The sequence below is a fragment of the Microcebus murinus genome, chromosome 21 (assembly GCF_040939455.1).
Source record: "Microcebus murinus isolate Inina chromosome 21, M.murinus_Inina_mat1.0, whole genome shotgun sequence".
NCBI classification, from domain to species: Eukaryota; Metazoa; Chordata; class Mammalia; order Primates; family Cheirogaleidae; genus Microcebus; species Microcebus murinus.
In genome coordinates this window covers 40070578-40088504 of record NC_134124.1, presented here as the reverse complement: position 1 = coordinate 40088504, position 17927 = coordinate 40070578, and the positions used below count along the sequence as shown (strand labels likewise).

The 17927-nt window shown below is 56.9% G+C and overlaps 1 protein-coding gene across 11 annotated transcripts in view; it reads right to left on the bottom strand.

Annotated features, from left to right (window-relative positions):
• ATP2B2 (ATPase plasma membrane Ca2+ transporting 2) overlaps positions 1-17927 on the bottom strand; it is a 361816-nt gene that overhangs the window by 53962 nt on the left and 289927 nt on the right. For 7 of the 11 annotated variants that reach the window (XM_075996348.1, XM_075996346.1, XM_075996342.1 and 4 more), the window contains 4 exons: positions 17274-17399; positions 5161-5286; positions 3401-3433; positions 1871-1930 (listed from right to left, as the gene is read on the bottom strand). In XM_075996348.1, coding sequence (XP_075852463.1) covers positions 1871-1930; positions 3401-3433; positions 5161-5286; positions 17274-17399 — 345 coding nt within the window. The remainder of the gene's footprint in view (positions 1-1870; positions 1931-3400; positions 3434-5160; positions 5287-17273; positions 17400-17927) is intronic. The other 4 variants (XM_075996344.1, XM_075996347.1, XM_075996343.1 and 1 more) reach the window with 1 other exon arrangement.

The following is a 17927-nucleotide window of genomic DNA, read 5'->3' as shown; positions in this document are numbered from 1 at the left end:
CGGCCTGGGAAGCCCTGTATATAACTCTCCACCACACACTAGCATATTCAGAGCTCTGAGAAATCCTGTAACTAGGAAGAAACCAACTCAATCCAGTGGTCCCGAAACATCTTTGGCCACAGGATCCTTTTCTTGGGGGGAAGACCTCTTAACATCCTTGTGAGATTCACAAGACACACTCCATTGGGAAACCCTGTATCCGGAGGAGGGGCATGGCACACACTTTAGAGCCAGCCAGGTCTGGGTTCCAGCTCTGTGACCCTGGGCTAGCATCTTGATCTCCTTGAGCCTCAGTCTCCTCATCCTTAACATGGGGACAATAAAACCTGGCTCACGGGTTTGTCAAGAGGATTAGATGAGATGGGGAACATGAAATGCTTGCAATAGTGCCTGGTGCACAGTAGGTGGTCAAGAAGTGAAAGTTCCCCATCTTTCCTGCAGTCTTTCCTGGGCTATTTGGGGTTTTCTGCTGCAGTGCAGAAGCGAAACTGCCCTTTTCTCTGGAACTGGCAGCCTGGAGGGGTCTGTATGTTCACAGAGCCCAGCAGGCACATCGCCTGGGGCAAGTGGGTGCCACCTCCTGGTTCCTTCTCCCCCAGTCGTGGGCTTGTCCACGTTGGCTCTCCCTGTCAGCCCTTAGCCACCCCACCTTGACACAGGACACCTCTACTCCCCAAGCTGTCTTCCTTCCTCCTCCTGGGCCTGAAATAGACCCACACCCGAATTAACCCTTCTTGGCAAGGTCCTGCTGGCAGAAGTGCCTTACCTGGCCCCAGAAATCTACTAGGCACTCCTATCTCTGATTACTTTGAATGCAGGTGGCTTGGCCAGAGGTCTGGGGTGGGGACGGGAGGATGGGGGACAAGTTTCCAAGTTTTGCAGGACTGGTGAGGAGCAAAGGACATGGGTAAGAACCCGTGGCCCAGGGCCTGGCATAGCGACGCTGGGACAGACTGCCCCTTCGCTTGGCTTCTCCAGGAAGGTTTTCATGGCTGAGTCCTGATGGCTCTCAGCAGTTCAGAAGTAGCCTGGGTGACTATTATGTTACCTATTTGGGAACAAGGGCTGTATCTGACTCATCTGTTGCTCTGAAGTTGGGAGGGGATAGAAATCCAAAATCTTCTAAAGGCCTGGAGGCACGTGAATGGAATTACTTCGTGCCATGTGTGCAGAGGTTAAAGTGCAGACCCAGATACACAGAGGCGGCCGCTACCCCCACCCCACCCTGAGGGGCCGGTCAGATGCAGAGACCCAGGGCAAACGCTCCGCACAAGCAACAGCAAGAAACACCAGTCTACGTCTGAGGGACAGAACTAGGCCCAGGCCCAAGCCACCCCGTGCCCGTTTGCTCCGTGAAAGAGAAGAGGAAGAAATGTCTACTGGTGGCTCAGCCATGCTATGGGGCAGGGCCAAGGAGCTGAACCTGGCCTGGGTCCCCCTCCCTCGAGGGCATTCTGGAGTCGAGGACTGGAGCCTTTTCTGGGGACCCAGATGTCAGATTCAGCCCAGGTCCTCACCCCAGGCCTCTTCCCAAAGCCAGGGCCAGGATACACTTAGGAGAGGGCCACTCTGGGTGGGATACAGCTGCTTTCTGGGGGCCAGATCTGGAGCCAAAGTCATGTCCTTCTTCTGGGCTCCACTGGGGGCCAGGGCCCATGGGGGCCAGTGCCATTTTGGCAGCTGCAAGTGGGCACGCAGTTGACTTCCCAGTGTGGCTCCTCCCTTAAGCACTGGCCCCGTGTGAGAGGGTGACTGTCTGAGCGGCCGTGCACATCCGATATCTGTGTGGTCCAGAACAGGGAAGGAAAGCCCAGAGCCGGGGGAGAGAGGCCCATCCACCCAGACCCGGAGCTCGCCGCCGGAGACATACCATTGACTAGGCTGGCATGTGCGCTATCTGCAGCACCTGAGGCTGCCACACCGTCTGCGGCTGCAGGGGTGGGAGGGACGGAAAATGCAGCGTCACAATGGAGAAGAGCAACAACAGTAAAGACACGCACCAACTCTCGGGGAAATAACATGACTCTATTCTTAAAAAAGTAAATACTTTGTTGGAAATCGAGAAACTCAAATTTGTGGTGAAATGTTCCCATAGAGATGCCACAGACATTGAAGGGAAGAACTCAGACATGGAGGATGACCAGGGTGGCTGGGGGGATGGCTCTGCTCTGCAGTAGGGTGTGGACCCTGTGGCCCGGCCAGTCGGGCGGGGCCATGCAGGGAGGGTTCTACAGGGGAGGGGCTCTGACTGCCCACTGGGGCCAGAGGGACCCATGGCCAGGAGTCGGTTCAAAATATTCAATGTGCCGTGGGGTGTGGGCCCCAGCCACTCAGAATGGATGTCTGCTATGGCCTCAGTTGCCGTGTGCCAGGGTGCTCCAGCAGAGCACCTGCCCATGGCAGCGACTCAGCCAGATTTGACTCAGACCACTGCTCATGGCCACGCCCACCTTCCCTGACCAGCACGCCAAAGATTGCCTTGGGAACGCCCACAGCCGATGTCCCGCCATTTAAAAGGTGACATCAAGCATGTCACATTTTGTACACGAGACAGAAAAGGCACTAGTGAGTTTATCTTAATATCCTAATTTAGAAATTAAAAGTGATATGAAGGCCGGGCATGGTGGCTCACGCCTGCAATCCCAGCACTCTGGGAGGCCGAGGTGGGGATCGCTCAAGATCAGGAGTTCGAAACCAGCCTGAGCAAGAGCGAGGCTCTACTCAACCGACTCTACTAAACATAGAAAGAAATTAATTGGCCAACTAAAAATATATATAGAAAAAATTAGCCGGGCATGGTGGCGCATGCCTGTAGTCCCAGCTACTCGGGAGGCTGAGGCAGGAGGATCGCCTGAGCCCAGGAGTTTGAGGTTGCTGTGAGCTAGGCTGACGTCACGGCACCCTAGCCAGGGCAACACAGTGAGACTCTGTCTCAAAAAAAAAAAAACAATAAAAAACAAACAAACAAAAAAACTTAAAAAAGAAAAAAAATGTGATATGAAATGGCCAAATTCACCCTAGTGTTTTTGTGGGCAGGAGCAGCTGGGTGAGACCCACTATTGGGTGAGGTGGACCCGGGCTCTGGGGTGCTGGTGGGGGGGGGCGGGTGCCGTGGTGGGGAGGGAGGCACTGCGTGTGGGCACAGGGCTGGGGTGCTGTGGGCATGGTGCCAAGGGGAGTTGGCCAGTAGGGTGAAGCACATGTGGGTGCGAGGCAGAGTGGGGTGTGGGTTCATCCACAGGACTGGCATCACAGGGCCCAGAGGAGTGTCTTTGGGGCAGCCTTCAGCGGGCGTGTGCCTTCCCCGGCTGTGTGGCGGTGGTCTGGGGGCAGGGCCCCATGGCCAAAGGCTGCTGCTATTTCTAAAAGCCCGCCTACCCCAAGGGGCGTCTTACTGTACCTGGTAGCTGAAGGCCATCCCCCTTCTTCACACCTGCGTGATGATTTTTGAGACATGTTAATGAAGGAGAAGCACACGCAGCCCCATCTGCATACAAGAGCACACACACACATGCACACACAGCCACGCACCTGGGCTCATCATGAAATGGGAACATGTGGTTGGTGGGCTCTAAGCAATGTCCCTAGAGGAGGTGATAGGATGGGAGGGCAGAGGGGGCTCGGCCCTGGCCGCATAGCTCACTGTGGGCTGAGATGCTGGGCTGTCCCCAGGCTTCCTCTGCCATGTCCCCTCCACATGCCACCCCTGCTCTCTACATGAGGCCAAGTCTTCTGACACCCCGTCTTGCTGGGGTGCAGGTGCATGTCAGCAAGGGACCCTGACCCACACTTCCAGGCCAGTTGAGGCCTGTCTTCCTAGAGGCATTTTTAAAAACACAGGGCTAGCCTGTGGAAGAGTCTGGATGTGTCTGCCCCTCACCCAAGTCCCAGTGGAAATGGGTACAGGCTGCTGTATCCTGTTTAAGTGCTCAAATCTGCCCACCTGCCAGCACTCTGGGGCAGGGCCTGCCCACCCTGGCCACAGGTTCCAACTCAGTGAGTGGACACTATCAGGACACCCTCCAGGTCCCTTGGCCAGGACTCTCTCCTTAATTTCAACTTCAGCACCCCTTTTTCTCTCCAGCCTCTTGATTTCCCAGACCACAGCCCAGCTCCATTGTTCTTGATGTTGGGGCAGCCACAATCTTAGGGAGAACCACTAAAAATGGTTTTTGCCTTCAGGAACAAATCACCTTCAATCCTGACCCAAGCTCTCTGCCTGATTGGCCTCTGAGAGCCGGAGGTGGCAGGGCTGCCCCTGAAACTCAGGGAGGAGCCGAGCCGTCTGCCCTCCCATCTCCCTTCTCCCAGGATTCTAATTCCGTAAGTCCTGGATGTTGCGCACCTTTCCCTGGAGCTTGGGGAAGGAGACAAGAGACTGAAAATGTGAAAGGAGGCTATCCTTGAGGCAAAGTATGGGTGTCAGATAAGGAGCGGCTGTGCTGGGGCCAGAGGCCTGGGCCTTTGGAGGTGGGCCTGGCCTGATGGTATTTGAGCTTCTTGTGTGAGCATCTCTCCCTGTTCTCAGAGGCACTTTTAGCCTGGGCTGCTGGCCTGCTGCACTGAGGGGAAAACAGTGAATAAGGAATCTTACTTCTAAAGGGGAGGAAGAATCAGAACCCAGGCAAGGTGGCCAATGCAGGGGCTTTCGAGAAGGAACTCATAGTGGTTGAGTTGGAGCCACCTGTTTGGCCACCTTCCCTGCAACCTTCTCTGACCACGTCTTGGACAAGTCTCTGCTGGGTGGAATTTCAGCTCTGCTCAGTGGAGTTGACAAGAGTGTAAGGAGTATGCTTGGGTAGGGATTTCTACTCAATATGGGGTGTTGATGGGACCAGTTCATGCTGGCTGTTTCTATCACCTGAGGCTGGTGACCCAACAATGTGGTCACCATTCTTGGCCTAGCCCAGAGGAGAAGGAGGGGCCTCCATGACATGACTGGACAAGACAGAGACTGGGACAAGACCCTGGAGATGGAACAGACAGAGCCTACCTGGCCCTAGCAGGGCCTTGAGGATGCAGGAGGTGGCTGTCAGCACAGGGTGTGACATAGAAGGTACTCAATAACATTTTGTTGAGTGAACGAATAAACAACAACAACAACAACAAAAAAGTGGCCTTAAGAGCTCTTCTCCGGGTCTGCAAGTGGATTGTGCTTACCTTTTTTGTCTTTCTTTTCTTCCTCTTCACCACCAGCCCCAAGCAGGGTGAAGATGATGCCAGTCTGAGAGTTCACACCCACAGCAGTCACCAACATCCGTCCTGAGCCCTCCATCACGTGGGTCCCTGAGGAATGGGACAAAAGCCAAGTTAACCGCTGCATGGCTGAAGCCCCCTCCCCAAAGGAGTAGAAGAAATGAGGTCTCAGTAAGCTCCTTGCTCTTCTCCAGCTGAGGTCATGGGGCACTGGCTATGGTTAGGTTTCACACTGTGTGTGTGGTGGGTCCTTTTAAGAAGGTTTCTCCTAGGACAGTGATGGGGTGGGCCTGGGGCTGAAACACTGCTACCCCTCCGCACTTCTCAGGCCACCAAACAGTCCAGGCCCACCACCTACTACCCTGCCCTGGATGATCACATCTTCCCTCTGCCTTATTCTCCCAGCTCCTCGCCCACCCTACAGGCCAAGCAGGGCCAGTCTCTCTTTTCTTTATCGATAGCCTTTAGAACCAGATCTCATCCTGCCTAATTCTGCAATCAGTAAAGAGATGCCCACCAAGCCCTGGACAGAACTGCTTAAAATGGGGTCCCCAGCAACTCTCCATCAAAGATCTGTGGAAAGAACTCCGGGGTCTGTGAACTTAGATGAGAAAAAAAATTACACCTTTATTTTCATGAACCTATAACTGAAACTTAGCATCTCTCCTATTACAAATGTAGGCAACAAACCCTAGAGTCTCACCGGTGCCCATGATGCCATCACATACATTATGAAAATCACAGACTTTTTCGTAGCACTTTACAACTATTGCAGAGTTGTTGATGTTCATTCCTATTTTACTACTAAGGTGCATCTTGTTATTTAATGCACCAATAAAGAAGCAATACATTACCGCACTTTTTTTTACTATCAAATTTTGTCAGTATAATTGGTTTCATTTGCCATCCAATATATTTTATTTTATGCACTTCAAAGTGTTATTCTGAATAGGGACGACACATTATGATACCAGACTTCCCCAGGGGTCCATACTGCAAGAAAGGTTAAGAACCTCTTTGCTAGAATTTTAGATTTCTCAAACTGGACTCCAAAGTACCCTTCAGCCCCTCGAAAGAATTTCAGGGGTTGGAGGGGCAGCTGTGGGGGGCAAAGGAGGCCTTTGGTCAGAGTGGCTCCACTTTTACTTGTTTTATCTTTGGGGGTTTTGGCGTCAGCTCTTGTTTGACATGAGAGTCTTGCTGCTGCTTGAAGATGGGCCCCTCCACCATGCAGGCTACCGGAGCGACTGACCCAAGAGCATGTAGAGTGCTTGTGGCCTAGTGAGGCTAAGATGCAAAGGGGAAAAAATGTGGTCCATGTCCTCAATGGGACATTATTCAGCCTTAAAGAGGAAGGAAATTCTGACACAAGCTGCAACATGGATGAAGCATGAGGATGTTATAATAAGCCAGTCACCATAGGACTGTCAATACTATATGATTCCACTCACATGAGGGCCCCACAGCAGTCAGCTTCACAGAGACAGAGGGCAGAATGGTGGGTGCCAGGCTGGGCGAGGGGGAATGGGAGTCAGCGTTTCGGGCCACAGGTCCAGGTGGGGAAGATGCGGAAGTCCTGGAGATGGATGGCGGTGGGACGGCCACCAGCAGGACACGCTGCAGCCGGATGTATGAGGTGCTGTCCACGGCCCCTGGCCTGTGTGTGCCACCTGCACAGGGCTCAGGGCACACCCAGGGAGGCTCCCAGGCCTGCCACCATCCCCTACTTAGTGAAGAGTTTGAATTAGCGATATTTGGCTCTCCAGGCACCCATTGATTTTATTTTATTTCACTTTTTACCACTGCGGGGAGAAGGCTGTCTACCACGCGCGCAGTTCCTCCTCCAATGAAGGAAGCAGCCGTCCGGGCGGCGCAGTGCCTTGGGCCGGCTCGCGCAGCGCAGCAAGTGCCACGCCAGCGTGGCCAGACGGTGTCACAGGGCCCCAGCAGCAACCCTGACGCCCGATGCTCTAGGACTTGCTTCTGGAACTTCTTTAGAGTTTTCTCTTCTTTCCCCTCGAGACTGGCTGCCACTTCTCCCTGTTTTCAGCGGAATTTGTCTCCAACAATCTTCTCATTGTTTTCCAGTTTGTTTCAGATTTGAAGTCTAGGTGAGCAAACTCATTCCAGTTGGATCTAAAGCAGGAGTCTAGGGGTTCGAGCCAGGACCCAAAGTACTTTGCTGAAGCAAGGAGTCTGTTTCCACTTTTCAAGCGGTGCCACCCACGTTGGCCGCTTCCTTCTAGGACCTGCGTGGCAGCTGGGTGCTGTGTGCATGTGCGTGCCTGCATGTGCATGAGCGCGTGGTGCTCCGGCCCCCGGCTTCCAGGATCTCTGACTCTTTAAGTGCTCTGCAGACAGACAGACACTGTCCGGGGAGCTCCTCTAAGGCAGGCGAATGTCGGCCTGTCCATGCACGGGTGCAAAACTGAGTCCTGCAGGCTCACAGAGTGGGCAGGACGCCCACCAGCGGGAACAGACCCGATTCTCAGATGGTGAGCTCTGGCCACTCCCGGACAGAAGGACAATTCTCTTTTGCCCCTGGCCAGGGTGCAGTGGGGGCCACAAAATTGGCTCAGACATGGGCTCCAGGCTGGGCAGCTCAGGCCTGGTGACCTCTCCTGGAGCCCACACCCCTGCCCTGAGGCCAGTCAACGGAAAGATGGTCATTACGGGAACTTGCTGACGAGACGCTGTCTCGGGCACCAGCTTGGCTTGGGTCAGGGCTGGGGGGAGGGGTTGTGAAAGGTCAGCATTAGACAGATGAGGAAACTGAGGTCACGTGGGGCTGGGGGTTGCCGGAGACTCTTCCAAGGAGCACACTTTGCCGTATTCACGGAGCGCAGAAAGCAGGAACTGCCACCCGAGTTGACTTCCGCAGATGCTTGCTGTGTGCAGGGAGTGAGCTGCCCTCCACACAATGATCACATTTATTCTCCACACCAGAGGAAACTGAGGCTCATTGGAAGATGTGGCTTGCCCAGGGCCACCCTGCTGGTGAGCGGCAGAGCCAGGACTGGAACTCTGCTGTCCCTCAAGCCTATTGTCTTTGTCATATCCCCCTTGCCCCGGGAGACAGGCTCGAGGAGACAAGGTGTCAAACACATCAGTTAAAAGGTCTGCTGCAAAACGAAGGTGTTGGCTCTGTGGCTTGGGTGGCAACAGAGACGCTGCTCCCCACCCCTCCCCAAGATTAGACAGGATGGAAAAAGACACAGGGGCCAGTTTCCACCCAAGATAATCAGACCCCAAAATCACCTTCTAATCTAATCACTCACATCACAGCAGGGAGCTGGCACCTCAGCACCCATCTGGGGGCAGGGAGGAGCGAGGAGGAGGCCAAGGAGGTGGCCCCTGGCCACAGCCTTAGAGAAGCCCCAGGGGAGTCCTCCAGGCCCAGCCTAGCTGGGCCAGGGGAGGTGGAGGCACCAACCTCCTCCTCTGGTCTTCCCTCCCTCTGTACCCCAGTGGCCCCGGCACAGACCCGCCCAGGTCCAAACGACTCAGGCCGTGTCCCTGGGATCAGACCCTGGTCTTCCTCTGGCCCTTGGCCACAGATTCTGCCATGTGGCCTCTGCCAGGGCGCCTGCACGGCTCACCCAGCCTTTGTGTCCAGCCCCCAGGCCTTTGCCCACAGTCACCACTGCCTGAATGCCCTTCTCTCACCTCTTGTCCAGAGCCCCTCCTCCAGGCTCAGGCAAATGCCCTTCCCCTTAGGTGGCCCCTGCCTCCCACAAGGGGACTTCATCTGTCTCCTGTGAACCACCCCCACAGTCTTCCCTGGGGGTGCCTCCCAGCCTGGCTCCCTGAGACGTGAGCCCCTTGAGGGAGGGTCTGAGTGCGAGTTTCCTCTCGGCCTGCCCTAGCAGAACCCGGCTCCGAGCGGCAACTGCAGCCCCTTTGTCCCGCTACCTTCTTTTGTGTGCTCTCCACGGCGGCTACATTTATTACGGAGCATGCCCAGCCCCAGCCCAGCAGTCGCCTGTGTGGTCTCCCAAAGGGTCTCCGTCCTCTCGGCTGCGCCCCTCCTCCCACCCATCTCTGGGCCCAGCGTCTCCTGGAGCAGGCCTCCTGCAGGGCGGGCTCCCACGGACCAGGCCATCCCTGCTGCCGCTCCACCCCAGCCCCAGGAGCCCTGCAGGCGGTGACGCTGACACCAGGGACCGAGGCACTGGCGGTGGCGCAGCAGTCCAGGGCGGGGCTCATCTCCCAGAGGGACCACAGGGGCTCCGGGCAGGGCAGAAGTGAGGACCGTTTGTGTGGGGAGGACCTGGCAGGGCCCTGAGCCAGGCCTCACTGCCCACTGTCCCTGGGACACACTCTCCAGGCTGCCCCTGCTCCAACTACCCAAGGCCCCTTGGAATACCGGGCTGGGGTATGGACAGAGAGAGCCCTGCCGGGAACTGGATGGAACCTGATTCTGATTTGCTGTTTGACCCTAGGCCAGTCCTCTCCTCTCTGGTCCTCAGTGTCATCCTCTGTAAAATGGGAGGGAGCTGGCTTAGGTCACTGCCTCTCAGCAATGGTGGCTGCACACTCTGTCCCAGGGAGACCAGGGCACAGCCTGGATGGGGTAGGGCAGCTACAGCTCAGGAAGAAAAGGGTTTCGATGGGCCAGCAGAGGCCAGAGCCCTGACTGTGTGGACACACTGACCAGATGGCCCTACCCCCGCCTCACCGTCCAGGCCATAGCCCTTCATTTGATGGACAGACATCATGGGGTGTCGACTCCAAGCCAGGCTCTTCGGCTTCAGGAGGGTCCCCTATGAACCCCGTCATTTAGGAGCGCCCGGTCTAGTTGGGGTTAAGAGGAGCAGACAGGCACACAGATCAGCAGCATAAACAAAACCAACCTGGCTGGGCGAGGTGGCTCACGCCTGTAATCCCAGAACTCTGGGAGTCCAATGCAGGAGGATTGCTTGAGCTCAGAAGTTCAGAGACCAGCCTGAGCAAGAGCGAGACCCTGTCTCTACAAAAAATAGGAAAATCAGCTGAGCATGGTGGCACATGCCTGTAGTCCCAGCTACTTGGGAGGCTGAGGCAGGAGATTGCTTGAGCCCAGGAGTTTGAGGTTGCTGTGAGCTAGGCTGACGCCATGACACTCAGTCTAGCCTGGGCAACAAAGTGAGACTCTGTCTCAAAAAAAAAAAAAAGATAAAATCAAGCCAAGGATCCAGTGGGCACGTGGGGCGTAGCCCAGGCAAAGTGGGGTGTAGGCGCTGTGTGACGGTGTGGCTCAGGGCCCACGTGGGGAGGAGCGGCCTGAGAGCAGGGTGGCGGGGGGAGAGGGGGTCCCTGCATGGTGTTCAGTAGGAGCCGGGAGAGTATTTTGCGGGGCAGGGTGGAGGGGAGGGGACGTCCCTGAGGATTCGGTGTGCCGAGCGCAGTGCGAGCTGCTTCTCCACTCAGCGGTTGTGACGCGGCCACCTCGCCCCCATTTCAGGCACAGCTGGAGGGTCACCTCCACAGGCAGCCTGGGGCGCAGAGCCGGGCGGCTCAGACAAGCACTGTCTGCCTTGCGGGGCGGGCTGGTGGGCACGTGGGATGGAAAGCTGTTTGGGCAGCCCCAAGGGGGCCGCGTCAGCCCTCCGTGGGGAGGAAAAGGGAGGCAGGCCCGGGGAACACTGTGGCTCCTGCCAATGGGATAGTCCTGTGCTGCCTGAGGCTGCGCCCCTGTCCCCGTCCTGTGGAGGGGAGCTGGTGGCAGCAGGAGAGCCAGCACCGTCCAGCGGCAGGCTCCGAGCCCGTCCTGGCCTGGGGCTGGTCCTGACAGCAGGAGATGGCGCCCCTGGGGCTGGGCCAGATGGTGGCTGTCTTGGAGCCAAGGCTTCGCGTGGTGGCAGGCGCGGTGTGCCGAGCCCCTGGTGGCAGAGCTAGAAGGGCCTCAGTTTATAAAATGGAGCTTCTGAGCCCAGCACGGGCAAACGCTGACAGTCTGCATAGAGGAGTGGCAGCCGGCCGGAGCCCAGGCTCCCTGACCCACGTGTGACCAGCCAGGCGCTCTCTGGACAGGGAGAGGGGACAGGCTGTCTTCTAAAGGGCCCTGTCAGTGGGGAGAGGCTGTGAGGAAGGGTCGAGGCCACTTCTGGGGATCACCACCCACCTGCGGGCACGAGTGCCGGCACAGCCCCAGGTCCTGGCACACACGCCCTCGCACCGCGCTGTTGGCGCAGGTGGAAACCAGGTGACGCACGCACAGCGCTGCACTGCAGGCCAGTGTCCCCTCACAGCAGCCCTGGAAGGTAGGTTTTGGAGCAAGCACAACCCCAAGCCCCTCTGCCCACCGTGGCCTTTCTGGCTCAGAGAGGTTGAATGACAGCCTGGAGTCACACAGCTGTGAGTGGAGGAGCCGGGACTTGAACCCGTGCTCTATCCACTACACCCCGCTGCCTCTCATGGAGAAGAGGCAGGGTAGTGTAATGGAGAGAGTGCGGGCCGAGCAGCAGACCGGGCCTTCTGCAGTCACGGTGTCGTCCTAGGCTCCCTGGAGGCGGCAGCAGTGGCAGCAGGCCCGGCTCTCCTGTGCCTGGCCCGCTGCTTGGCAGGGTGGGTGGCAGGCACTGGGCTGTGGGCAGAGCCCAGAGGGGCTTACCAATGTCCTGCGTAACCCGGAGCTGCTCCTGCTCAACTGGGGGGTGACGGAGTGGCGTGGAGGTCCTGCCGGGGCTGAGCCAACAGGCCTGCCGAGGCCAGGCACTGCTGCTGTCCCAACACAGGCCGCTGCCCCGGCGCTTGCCACCCGGCCCCGCCCACTGCCACATCAGCGGCATCTAGGCGCCTGCTCCCAGTGGAGGCTACTGCAAGATGCTTCCAGAAGGCCACACTGCTGGCCAATGAGGCCCGCACGGTGCTTGGAGGCTGCAGGGGGAGCCTGAGGATGGGAGGATGGAAGGCTGGGGTCTCACTCCTGGCCTGGCCCTGCCTTCTTGGGGGCCTTGCACTCTTGCTTTGGGCCTCAGTTTCCCCAGCTGCAAACTGGGACAAGATCAGCGTTCTCTAGGGATCTTTGGAGGCATTGAAATGCTGCAAAACCACAGGCCTGGGCGTCTGTTCCTTCTATGAGGGATCGTTGTCTTGGTGGGGTGCTTACAGGGTTCGAGGCCTGGGAGGCCTTCCGTGCAGACAGAGACCGGATGAGGAGCTGCTCCGTGCAAAGGAGGCTCAGGAGGTGAGACATCCAAGTGCCACGCCCTAGATCCAGGCCTGGAGGACGATTGTTGCAGGGACAATTGGCATAATGTGATATGGACAATGCATAGGTAACAGCGCTGCATCAACATCGAGTCCCCAGAGCGTGACGGCTGTGCCGTGGCCATGCCCGAGAACAGCCTTGCTCTTGGGTGATACACTTGAAGCGCAAGGGACTGGGTCGTCACATCCACATGGATTTTCTTTTAAAAAATTAGAATTTCTTGTTAATATTTAAACATGGGGAAATTGTACATGAAAACCTGCATTCCTAGCTCCTCTTGCAAAGTGAGCACTGAGCTCACCGCTCCTGTAGGCAACACGGGAAGCATCTGCCATCTTGGTTTGGCGCCCGCTCTCTCCCTGCCTGGCCCTGCAGACATGTGAGTTTGCAATTCCTGAACATTTTTACTCTGCCAGTCTGAATATATCAAACATGGGATTGTGTCTGCCTATATGTGTCCCAGGGAACCTGCCAGATCTTTGTGATTTCCTGGTACCCTGAGCACTGGGGTCATCTGGTCTTTCTGAAGGTGGGTCTGTCCCCATTTGTGAGATGGGGAAACTGAGGGCCTGAGGGGCAGAGGTCTCAGTGGGAGCCAGTGGAGGACTGGAACCTGGGTGTCCTGCTTCTAAACGGCACACTGGCTCTGCACCACGCAGCGCCCCATACCTGCAGGGTTTGCAAAGGACAGTTGCATCTGTTCATGCCTGTGGTCCCCACAGCAGCCCTGCGGGGTAGGCAGCGGGGGGGCCCCCGCTCCGCCAACACACAGACACGAACACACAGGCTCAGAGAGGTGAAAGGACCTGTTCAGGGACACAGGCTGATATTGCTAGACCAACTGGCTGGAACTAAGTGTTCTCTGCCCTCTTCTAGGCTGAGCCCGTGTGTCAGATGCCACCAGGGGTTTTCTGAACCACCATGAGGACCCCAAGCACCGCAGCCCTGTCTCTGTGTTCCTCGAGGGTCATCCAACCAGAAGCCCAGCAGGGCTTCCTGACACGCATGCAGGTGTCTGGTCGAGCACAAAAACGAGCGTCCACATGTGTGCTGTGCAGAGAGCTCAGAGCACGGGGGAGGACAGCAATCAAGGCAAACCCCCCGGAGGAGGTGGGCTGAGGCCTTCGAAGGCGGGGAGGAGCTGCGTGGTGGGAGGACTCGGGCAGCCCGAGAGGGAAAGGGAGACATTCGAGATGAAGGAAGTGAGGAAGTGGGCACTGTTGGGGACTCCGTGCTCCCACAGCCCCGCAGGAGCTGGGCCTACTGTCCCATTTTACAAGTGAGGAAACGAGGGCTCAGCAAGGGGGAGAGCTTGTCAGGGGTCCCCAGCCAAGGAGGGGCAGAGCTGGGACTGGATCCCAGGCTACATAATGTGAAGACATTATGCCAAAGTCCAGGTTCCACCCAGGCAGTGGGGAAGGGGACCAGCCCACGCGGGCTTCCTGGGGCAGCACTGTGCTAGAGGCCACCCACATCACACCTCCACCGACACCCCAGCCCCTCACAGGGAGACTGGGGCTCAGAGAAGCAAGGCCACTCAGCAAGCTCACTCCAGAGCTCAGGCCAGTTCAGCCTGGCTGTCTCTCCGCTCTCCCTACACCCTGCACAGCCACCCACTCCTGGCTCAGGAGGACAGCGCCCAGGGTTTGCTGGCCCAGGGGTGAAGCTGGGCACACGCTCCAAGAGTCTCTGGTCCGAGCTCCAGGTTGCTTGGACCTGTCTGGGTGGAAGGATTGATGCAGAAGCACAGCACAGCAGTGTCCCTCTGTCTGTATGGCCGAGGACAGAAGGACCCACAAAAGTGATACCAGTTAGATATGGTGGGGTGCAGGACTGCAGATGGATTTTGTTCCTTATTTCATTTGAGACGGTTTGCACAGTGAAAAACTCGATCAACGCCATGAGTCTGTGCCTGAGTGGGCCAGACACAAAGTGGAGTGGCACAGGCTGAAAGGTGGGGCCCAGTGGTCAGGGGGTGACTGCCATAGGGCAGAGGAGGTCACGCAATTCTTCACGGAGGAGGTGGGGCCTGAATAGATGGGCAGGAGTTAAATGAGCAAAGAGGAAGGAAGAGGATTGCCTGGGAGGATGGAGTAGCCTCAGTGGCGGCAAGTTGGAGAGAACAAAACGAGGTGGATCTGTATGAGAGGCGCGGGGGGGGGGGGAGGGAGTGGTGGATCTGTGACTCTCAGGGCTGGGAGGGGCACTGAATGCAGTGCCCACCCAGGGGGCCACTCTACCACACTGCCACCCACAGCCTGCTCACACAGTCAGTCACGGGGAACTTACTGCCTTACAGGCAGCCCCTTTTGTCCTAGAGCATTTCTGACTGTTACAGAATTCTTCCCTCTCCAATTATACTGCTTTCTACTGGGCCCACGATGCTCCTTTCTTAGTCTTCCTGAGAAGACTGCTTAGCTGCTGAGCTAAGCCACACCCCCTCGCCCCTCCAGCCCCACGCAACTGGCTTTCTGAGTGCCAGCACTGTGGGCACTCCACTGAGTTCATTTTCTTTGATCTAGTTCATCCTGCACCCTGTGGCCATCCTTGCAGAGCCTGGCTCTTGTTTTCTTTTTGCCACCCTGCACCCATGGTCTCCGAGAGCCTGGGGGCACACTTTCCACACGCGACCAGCTGGAGCTCCAGGGAAGGCTGCTAGGCACCCCCACCAGATCACCAGCAATCTAAGAATCAGCACCCACCCACCCAACCTCCAGGCTCCAGCGCGCCCTTCTCCTCCTTGCCCGAGAGGGTGTCCCCGAGACCTTGGCTGATGTCTCTTGACATCCAGTGGCCCTAGGCCTCCTCCGTTCACCTGGCTCCAGGCAGCCTGACAGACGGAGACCAAGGCTGCTGGCTGAACTGGGCTCAGGCGCCCATAGGCGGCGTCTTGTGCTTACCCCTTTCTTGTCCCAGTGCTCACGAGCCACCACTCCCACGCTGACCGGGAATGTTGCTGAGAACAATGCTGACCCCGCAGCCTGGGTGCCATGGGACTCACTGAGATTCCTGCTGAGACCCGGAATGCTGCCGTCTGCCCCTGTCCCCTTGTGCTTCTCCACGGAGTGCGAGCTACTTCCCGTCAGGACCCCTTGGTCTCCTGGGACTTCTGGCTACCTTGGAGACGTCCCAGCCCCTCCCCAGTTATAGGCTTCTCCTTGACAGAGAGAAGGGGCACAGAGCCAGAGAGGTGCTCCCTGAGGCCCCCCAAACTCCTGCTTGCTCTCTCTCCTGTCTCTGGCCCTGAACAGTCTCCTGCTCCTATCCTCTGCCTCCGGTGTTGTTTTGTATTCGGTACCTCTTTCCCTTTGGGTCCTGCTGTCCCTGCTCAGAGACCCTGCTACTCTGTGACTCACCACAGGATGGCTGGTTTCCCATCCCTTTCTGCTCACCCATGTCATTTCCAGGGTCTCTCTGCACCTGTGCCTGCCTCCTTGGCTGGTTGGGATGCTGGCAGGCCAGTGATTCAAAACACGTTCTCTCCCCAGCCTCCTGCCAGCAGCCTCCCCTCTTCCCTCTTCTGCAAACCATGTGAGCCTTCATCGCCCATCCACTCAGCCCCGTGCCTCCCCTGGACTCCTGCAGGTCCAGATGACTCACCTGGCCACTCCTCCCAAGGATGAGTGCCTGTTTGCCAACCACATCATCCCAGAGGCCAGAACCAGGGCCACAGGGCTGTGCCCATTTATTGAGCTCTCCTGTGGCTCTGTGTTCTAAGAGGGCATGCTGAGACCTTCCATGATCTCTTGATCAGACCCCAGGGCCTTTGCATGTGCTGTCCCTCTGTCTGGAATGCTCTTCCTTCTCAATGTTCTGGTTTAGGTCAAATGCAACATCCTCAGACAGGCCTCCCCTGACCAACTAAGATTCCTGCCCCCTTCCTCTGGGTCTCTGTATCTCATAACAATGGCACAATGTCTTCATCTGGCCTATTCCCCGAAATGCCCTCACACATTTGCATGCTTCTTCCTTTCCTGGCTCCTCTGTTACTAGATTCTAAGCTCCAGGATGGCAGAGACCTTGTTTGTCTCCTTAATCACTGGCACACAGTAGGTGCTTAATAGATGTTGATTGAATACATGCTGGATAAATGCTCTGGCTTTGAATCTCACTCGTTTCTAGCACCCTACCCAGCAGACCTGTTGATATTCCCCTTCGTTTCTCCAAGACATGCCTCCTACCTTTAGATCTCTGTGCCTCTGCGCACGGTGGCCCTGCTGGCGACGCCCAGCACAGTCCTGCCTCTGGGCCTTTGCCCTTGCTGTTCCCTCTGCCTGGCCAGCTCTTCCCCGGACAGTCCCAAGGCCACTCCTTCTCATCACCCATGCCTTGGCCACCTTGTCGCCTCGTCAGGAAGCCCTCCCTGCCCTCCCAGCCAGCTGCACCCACAGCCCTGCTTGCTTTCCCCAGCCTCTTGTCCCTTCCGGAACTTTTGCAGCGCCTCTCGCTTCTCCCGGGCCACAGGCTCCTCAGGGCTGGGGCCTCGTCTTCCTTATTCACTGCTGTGGCTCCAGCGCCCAGCTCAGTACCTGGCGCACAGCAGGTATCCAAAAGGATTGTCACCTGACTGAGCCTTTCTCATCCCTGATGAGAAGGGGCTGCAGTAAACCAAGTCACTAGACGGTCAGTGCCGTAGGGGCAGGATTGCTTGTCTAGTTTCTGCACTGTGGTTTTCCCGGCCTGAGTGCTGCTGAGTGCACCGTAGGCTCGATGTATGTTTCTTGGGAAAAAGGGAGGGTGTTCTCATTTGGGGCCGAGCTGGCCAAGATCCTAGAGCCAAGGATCAAAGTCTCTGAGATCCTTCAGCCTCATGAAGGGGACACGTAGGCGTTCCGCTCCACCTGGGGCAGGAACTGGCAATGGAGTGAGCCCTCCCTCAGCTCACCTGACAGCAGCATGGGGTCCTTGTCCACGGACTTGCGCACCTGGTCAGACTCCCCGGTCAGGGAACTTTCATCAATTTTGAGGTCATTGCCCTGGATGAAGAGGCCGTCGGCAGGGAGGAGGTCGCCTGGTGGGAGGAAGGGCAGTGTGAGTCAGCAGGTGGCAGGTGGCTGGAGAGGCTGGAACTTTCCCTTCAAGGTGTGACTACAAGGGAGGGAAGGTTCGCCACTGGGGGCCAGATGCCTACAGCTCGCAGGGTACTGGAGCCAAGATGCTGCCCATCCCAGGCCAAAGGGCAGCGTAAAACTGGAGTCCAGTGAATGGCACAGGCCCGGGGGCCTGGGGTTGGGCTCAAGTGGCATGTACCTTATGAAGTGTCTCTCTTGGCCTGGCTTGGATTTGAAGTCCAGTTTTCTCAATGATTTGTTTTTCTCTAGGCTCAGTTACAGTTTAGGGAAATTATTATTATTATTTTTTCACATCTTCAATTTATTCAAGTTTTGGGGAAATTCTTTTAGTCTATCTTGGCTAGGCTGAGGAGATCCCAATCATGGTACATAATAGGGGGAAATCAAGCCCTCTAGGGCTGAGTGAAGAGGAACATCTAATCTCTCGTCTACCTCATGCCTCTACTTACCCAGAACATATCTGGTCC